The sequence below is a fragment of the Mandrillus leucophaeus genome, unplaced genomic scaffold, assembly GCF_000951045.1.
Source record: "Mandrillus leucophaeus isolate KB7577 unplaced genomic scaffold, Mleu.le_1.0 Scaffold58, whole genome shotgun sequence".
Classification (NCBI taxonomy): Eukaryota; Metazoa; Chordata; class Mammalia; order Primates; family Cercopithecidae; genus Mandrillus; species Mandrillus leucophaeus.
The window spans coordinates 2,711,375-2,719,407 of NW_012106252.1; the positions used below are offsets into that span (position 1 = coordinate 2,711,375).

General features: G+C 37.6%; 1 protein-coding gene across 1 annotated transcript; it reads left to right on the plus strand.

Moving 5' to 3' along the window:
- The first annotated feature begins 2,659 nt into the window (after nt 1-2,659).
- On the plus strand, nt 2,660-7,343 carry KRT26 (keratin 26, type I). Its single transcript, XM_011999039.1, has 7 exons — nt 2,660-3,129; nt 3,566-3,648; nt 4,393-4,549; nt 4,680-4,841; nt 4,923-5,048; nt 5,706-5,923; nt 7,217-7,343. Exons 1-7 carry the CDS (start codon nt 2,689-2,691, stop codon nt 7,341-7,343), a joined length of 1,314 nt encoding a protein of 437 aa, XP_011854429.1. The 5' UTR covers nt 2,660-2,688.
- Nucleotides 7,344-8,033: the final 690 nt, after the last annotated feature.

Genomic DNA, 8,033 nt, shown 5'->3' on the forward strand with positions numbered 1-8,033 from the left:
ACCACGACATAATACCATGCTAGTGAGAACCTTATGACTCCACTTCCCTTCTAGCAAGAGAAGGGATAAAGAAACTACGTGCATGCTCACTCCAGTCGGTCTGACATTAGCAGAGACATCAGTATCTCCTTCTTCCCAAACCAAACCAAGGAAGCCATTTTGTAGAAGGACTTAGTATACCAGAATCTGATTCTCAGAAAACAAAAACAAAAACAAAACAAAACAAAACCAAAAACTAGGAATCTAGTGACAAAACAAACCTCATTCAAATTCAAGAAAAAGGGTTATCTAACAGAATTATAGAATGTGAATTTTAAACAACAGCATACTTGAAACTAAACAATAAATCTATCAGGGGAAAATTAGCGTATGATCATCAGAATAAGACAATGTAATGAAAAACTTTATCCTGAAATAAGGAGACAGCAACACTGCATAAAACTTAATTCGATTCATTTTGAATACCTAAAATACGTATGCACATCATGTAATGTTCTACTACTTAGTAGATTATTAAGAAATGATCAATTATATATATCCAAATACCACTTTCTTGCCATGAATAAAATAATCAATCTCGGGGAAAAAATGTATAGACTGAAGTGGTCCGGATAATTTGTTAAATCTATCCTCCACTTCTAGAAAGAACTACAGCATACCTACATTTTAAAAATAAGTATAAGTATAGAGGAAAATCTATGATTAAAATAATTTAAGGGACCTACTCACATGAGTAAATAGGTGACAACGTTTCAAGAAGGAGTTAAGCATCATGCATTCCAGTCCTGCTTTGATACGGAAATGCTTTGTGGCCACTTAGCTTCAGAGACAACTCATCTCCAAAATGGTCCTAATAATATGTGTCTAACTTATTTCACAAAAGATAATTTGTATTTGTAAAGTATCTAGAGATAAATAGATTATGTTAATACTACTTTGAAATCTCATAATAACTCACCTAAGAAACTCAAGCTTTATAAACCATTAAACTGACAATGTTCTCTGTTTTTCTTATTTTATTCCTGGGAAAAAATGAGCAAAAGATTAAAAATTTGACCAGGTCACAACAAAATCAGTAAAAAGTCTCTAAATAGGAACTGTATCTAGGTTATCATGCACTGTTTTAAACCTAAGCTGATGGTCCAGTTATAGCTTTGTATTTATTATTTATTTTTAAATATTTTTGATTTAGAAAATCCATGCAGTCCACTAAATGTTACATACGTTTTAGTGACAATAATGTTGGATGCTTTCCAAAGTATTCAGTATCCACAACATTGAAAAATATCATTCGGAAAAAAATTACTGTTTCAAAACTAAACCCATAATTAGTTAACCAATCAATTTGTATCGTTATAGGTGATAGAGACTTTACCCTGTCTGACATGTCCACTTTATTATAATAATTTAAACAATTAACATTTAAAAATGTTTGTGCCTTTCAAACTGTCTTATAGTCATTCATGATTGGAACTGCTCAACATTCATTTGAGACTGTTCGATGCTATTATTTTCATTTGCCCAGTAGGGAAATGATCCAAGCCTGGATAACTTTCCAGGGCATCAAGGCAAGAGAATAAAGAGTACTTCCCTGTGATAACTTATCTTCTCTCTAGGGTACCATAAGTACTGGTTTTCTAGGTAATGATGAAAATACCTCCCTCCTTATATATTTTACTCCTTGCTAATCAATATGATGCTCACTTCTCAAAATAATTCCTAATGTCTTAAATACATACATTTAAACTAAAAGACAGTAAACACTATTTAGGGGTAGGGAAGTGAACAATTTGGAGACTCTTAGTTGAATTGATATCCTACTCCTGCCTGGACTGAACCAAGAAATCTCAATCAAAATAATTCTCCACCACGATGACATATTCATGAATTATATTGAAATTAATAATAAGCAAGACTGCAGGATTTCTGTTACTTCAGTTCTCAATTCAAGAAATGGTAGATTTCTTTTAAAATCTCCCACTACCAAAAGATCAATAGATGCTGAGATTCTCTGGTGTCAGGAAGAAGGAAAACACACACCCAGACACCCCGTGCAGTGGCTTACACCTGTAATGCTGGCTACAGGAGGCTGAGCTGGGTGAGGCTGAAGATCCGAGGCTGAGGATCACTGGAGGCCAGGAGTTCAAGACCAGCCTGGGAAACATAGTGAGACCACATCTCTTAAAAAAAGGAAAAAAGAAAAATAAAAGAAACAAAGAAAGGAAGAAAGGAGGCACTCAGCGAAGTGGGAATACTAGAAATACTCTATGAGCATTAACAGGACAAAAGTAGGAGACATTTGTCATTGGAATTATTAATTCTTTGTTATATGTGACGGGGAGACTCTAGATTCTATTAATATTCCAGTGGTCAAAAAGATGCATATTTAGTCATATTTAATTTTGGCCTTTGAGGCTATGATTTAATTTTACTTCACCTGGCACCATTTTTATATATAAAAAATATCCTTGGGGCACCTTTCCACCTACAGACTGGACGCCGTTAAAAATCACCCAATTGTGAAAAACAACAATTAGGATGCAAGTAAATTTTATTACAGACTGGCATAGTCAAGACTGAAATGACCCAGTGAATCCTATAAAAGGCCAAGGGAGCTAACGTGTGTGGAAGGTGAACTCTGGCTTTGCTCCTCTCTTTGGCAAGGGGTTGCCCGTCTGTGCTGCCGCCATGTCTTTTCGACTTTCTGGGGGATCCAGGCGGATCTGCTCGCGAACTGGATCTGGTAGGCTGTCCGGTGGAGGAACAGGCTTTGTGGCTGGGAATGTGTGTGTTGGGTCGGGAGCAGGAAGCAGCTTTTCTTGTACTCTTGGGGGCATCTCTTCTGGAGGAAGCTTCTGCAATAGCGGTGGAGGGTTGGGAAGTGGTGCCTGTCCTGGTTTTCTTGGCAATGAGCACAGCCTCCTCTCTGGGAATGAAAAGGTGACCATGCAGAATCTCAATGACCGCCTGGCATCCTACCTGGACCATGTGCGTGCTCTGAAGGAGGCCAACGCAGACCTGGAGCAGAAGATCAAGGGCTGGTACGAGAAATGTGAGCCTGGCTCTTTCCGGGGACACAATCATGACTATAGCAGATACTTCTCAGTCATTGAAGATCTTAAAAGGCAGGTAAGAAATAGAGATTTGCATATTTTTACTACAGACTTTGTGTCTGGATAATTTAAAGAAGAGAAAATATAAAATGTGTTTAACAAATTTATGTGATGTAGGATTTGTTCACTCGGTATTTCCAGTGCTAAGTGCAGTACCTGGCAATAAAATCTTGTAGAATTAAATAATGAAAAAGAAATCATTTCAAAACAGATATATTCACTTTGTTTTTCTTATATTTAGCTCATACCATTTGATCAAAAGTAATAAAAGTACCTATGTGGCACTTAAGCTCTGGATGCTTATTATCTGAAGAAAATCCAGATTTCTTTAACATAGAAAAAAGATACTAAAACAGATGTTTGACAGATTAAGAAGATATAAAATCACACTGAAATCTGGAGCCTCCTTTGACTTTTGGTAATCAACATTTTTCATAATCTTCCCTATTTAGATTATTTCTGCAACCACCTGCAACGCCAGCATTGTTCTACAAAATGACAATGCCAGACTGACCGCAGATGACTTCAGGCTGAAGTAGGTGAAAACAAACTAATTAATTATATGAATAAAAGTTAAAATATTACAGTTGGATTAAGGAATATATATTTTGCTTTGAAAACCAAAATGTTTTTCTAAAGCCAGACTAGATAAATAAAGAAATTGAATTAAATACACCCTTATAAAAAGAGCTATCATGGTTGGATACAGTAGCTCATGCCTGTAACCCCAGCACCTTGGGAGGCCGAGACAGGCGGATCACTTGAGGTCAGGAGTTCAAGACCAGCCTGGCCAACATGGGAAGACCCCGTCTCTACTAAAAGTATACACACAAAAACATAGTCAGGCATGGTGGCGCACTCCTGTAATCCCAGCTACTCGGGAGGCTGAGACGTGAGAATCACTTGAACCTGGAAGGCGGAGGTTGAGTAAGCTGAGATGGGGCCACTGCACTTCAGCCTGGGTGACAGAGTGAGGCTATCTCAAAAGCAAACAACAACAAAAAAGAGCTATTACATTTTTTAAAATCTAAAATCTAGCAATATTGTATTTAATTGTTAAGCACATTGGATGACAAAAATCAACTCTGAAGAAATAACATCCCCAAAATACAATTCATGAATTGTTAGGTATCTCAAACCATTTTAGCAGTTTGCCATTGCAAGAAGCTTCAGAAGCATGTAGAGAACATCATGTCTTTCAGCATATGAAATGTCTTAAAAAGTTGTGCTTTGCACCTGCCTATGATGACAACTCCCAGGTGCCTTACTAATCTTTCAGGTATGAAAATGAGCTGGCTCTGCACCACAGTGTTGAGGCTGACACCAATGGTCTTCGCAGAGTGTTGGATGAGCTGACCCTCTGTACAACCGATCTGGAGATACAGTGTGAGACCCTCAGTGAGGAACTGACCTACCTCAAAAAAAATCACGAGGAGGTAAGGAAGCCTGCAGAGTGGCTTCATATAGTGTCTAATTTCCTTCTTCAAGTCCACTGTTCATTTCATAGCAGGGCATGAACATCAATCAAAGTCCTCCACTGAGGGTGAATACTGATCCTTTTTCTAGGAGATGGAAGTCTTGCAGTGTACAGCTGGGGGGAATGTGAACGTGGAGATGAATGCAACCCCAGGAGTGGACCTAACTGTCCTGTTAAACAACATGAGGGCTGAGTATGAGGACTTGGCTGAACAGAACTGCAAAGATGCTGAAGCCTGGTTCAATGAGAGGGTGGGTCTATGGCAAATTACAAAGGGCTTGCTCAGGAGACAATCAGGCCGGTCACTAACCCTTTCAACAACTACACTTCAGAGTGCAACGCTGCAACAACAGATTTCCAATGATGAGGGAGCAGCCACAGCAGCCAGAAATGAGCTGACCGAATTGAAACGCAACCTGCAAACCCTGGAAATAGAACTTCAGTCCCTCATGGCTGTGGTATGTAGGAATCACCATTGAATTGAATATATGTGTGAATATGTATAAGTCAATACAGATATAAAAATGTATATAACACCAAGTACGTATAACCATTTACATATGACTAAAAGTATAAAATATATTAAATATCAAGAATTCTGTCCCTAAATTCACCAATTCCAAAACTTGAAAAATGCCTTTTTACAATAGAGGAATTTTTTAAAATCTTGCAAATGTTGATTTTCAGTTGAAAATATTCAGACCTTATACAAATAATTATTTCTACCTTGAGAATATTTAAAATATGACCATGCTGATCAAGCATGGTGGCTCATGCCTGTAATCCCAGCACTTTGGGAGGCCAAGGCAGGTGCCTCACTTGAGGTCAGGAGTTCAAGACCAGCCTGGCCAACATGGTGAAACCCCATCTCTACTAAAAATATAAAAATTAGCTGGCTGTGGTGGTGAGCACCTGTAATCCCACATACTCAGGAGGCTGAGGCAGGAGAATCACTTGAACCTAGGAAGAGAGGTTGCAGTGAGCCAGGATCGTGCCACTGCACTCAGCCTGGGTGACAGAGCAAAATATCATCTCAAAAAAATAAATACAATAATGTAAAATGTCCATGCCATTTCTCTTTTACACATTGAAGCTTTGCCCTGTTTGTCTTTCAGAAACATTCCTATGAATGCTCCTTGGCTGAGACTGAAGGAAATTACTGCAATCAACTCCAGCAAATTCAGGATCAGATCGGGGTGATGGAGGAACAACTGCAACAGATTCGAACAGAAACAGAAGGCCAGAAGCTGGAGTATGAACAGCTTCTTGACCTAAAAATCTTTTTAGAAAAAGAAATTGAAATTTATTGCAACTTACTAGATGGAGAAGAAAGGTAAATATTAACTTGCAGAAAAAAAATAAAGCCTCCCATCAACTAGGTTTTCTCACAGTATAGGTATGCCAATATTGCATCCTAGAATTTCCTACTCTAGAGATCACATATATTTATCCTCAGGAATGTATATTATTGCAGCCAAGTGAAATTAAAACATGCAGAAATTTGAAAATCAAATTTCTAAGTATGTAAAAATATTTGTATGTATAATAATATAAAGGTCATTTAAGTATAGAATATTTAACAATTTCAGTACTCCAATTCAAGGGGAAACTTGCTTTCTGTGATTTAGTGTGTAAGCACATTTCTTATAAATAACTCACTCTCTTTTCTTATCACTTCACTAGTTACCGCACATGTACCTTGTATTAAAGGTGAGCGATGAAGATATAGGAAGAATTAATTGGAGAAGCACCATAGTTTCTTAGTCAATAGCAACAGCCCTGGAATTGCAGCCCTAGCTGTGAATCAAATACCGGGTGAATTACAAGCACATTGTTTAACCTTTTCAAATGCAGTTTCCTCGTTGGTGAAATTGTGATAACGCCAAAACCATACTTGTAACAAGTCTTAACTATAATGTCTCCCTACGTAGCATACACAGAAAAGGTATTTGTGACAGTGGCATACACAGAAAAGGTATTTGTGACAGTGGCATACACAGAAAAGGTATTTGTGACAGTGGCATACACAGAAAAGGTATCTGGTAATCACTGCCTATTACTAAATGTTTGCCCATGGCCGCATAGTGAGGAGGTAACGTCTTGCACACTACAAGGCCCATCAGCCTTCTGCAGCCTATTCTCACAGGAATCCAACAGTGATTGCCCCCTCCTCAGAACAAAGCACTCATTATACCACTCACTTTTCACTTAATTTACAGCACTTTTCAAGTTATAGGTAATTTTTAGCATGTGTATAATTTTTTCCAACCATAAACACTGTGTTTTGGTTCTATATTTTCTGCAGCACCTAGCCCAGAAACACTTTCTTCATGGTAGGCACTCCAAACACATTCATTGGCCAGTTGATTGAAAAGTCAGAGTGAGAAATATTGCTAGATGAAAGAGGTAATATCTGGTCATGAGAAAATTTCTATTCATAAACATCCATTTCATCTCTTCTTTCACTATGTTGAAGTCATGAAACGCTTACTAGTGTCCCTTAAATATATGAGGAATTTGAATCTTGTTGAAACTAGAATTCCAAAATGCTTATTTCCAATTTAGAGGTATTTATAAGCTCACTAAGGAAAGAAAAAAATGCAATAATTTACTCTTCTCTTCACAGAAAAAGCAAATCCACATGTTACAAATCAAAAGGATGCAGGCCTGTGAATTCTGGAAATCAAGGCAAAGGTATAGATGGTTTTTTTACCTGGTGTAACTCCTTAAACTCCGTCAGTTGTGTTAACTAAGTTATTTATTTGTTAACTAAATAAAATTTGTTTTTAAGTTTACTTGTGGTGAATAAAGGCATGAGGGGTCATTATTATAGTTCTTAACATTTGTATTTTATATTCCTGTAGAACAACAGATGTGGTCAAATTATGAAATTACTGAGTGAGGAATTAATCCCACAACATATTTCTTACCTGGAATGTATTATCTTTCATAGTTTCAATACTTTGATAAAAGAGCTACTTTATCTTAAACCACAAAAATAGGGCAAGCTGGTATTTAAAAGAAGACATTACTTGCAGCCAGCCTTTACTGCCTGATACTTAGATTGTTTTAATCCATGTTTAATTTATGTTTTCAAACAGCTATTGCTCTAAAAACAAATATAAGAGAGATAGTCCAGGTTCTTGCTAAACACTGACTTCAAACACAGTATTATATATCAATTTACTGCAGACTTGCAAAAAACATTTTAAAAAAGCAAACATTTTTTAAAAGGTGCGGTGGCTCATGCCTGTAATCCCAGCATTTTGGGAAGCCAAGGCAGGTGGATCACTTGAGGTCAGGAGTTTGAGACCAGCCTGGTCAACAGGGTGAAACTGCATCTCTACTAAAAATACAAAACTTAGCCAGGCGTGGTGGCAGGCGCCTGTAATCCCAGCCACTTGGGAGGCTGAGGCAGAAGAATCGCTTGAACCTGGGAGGGA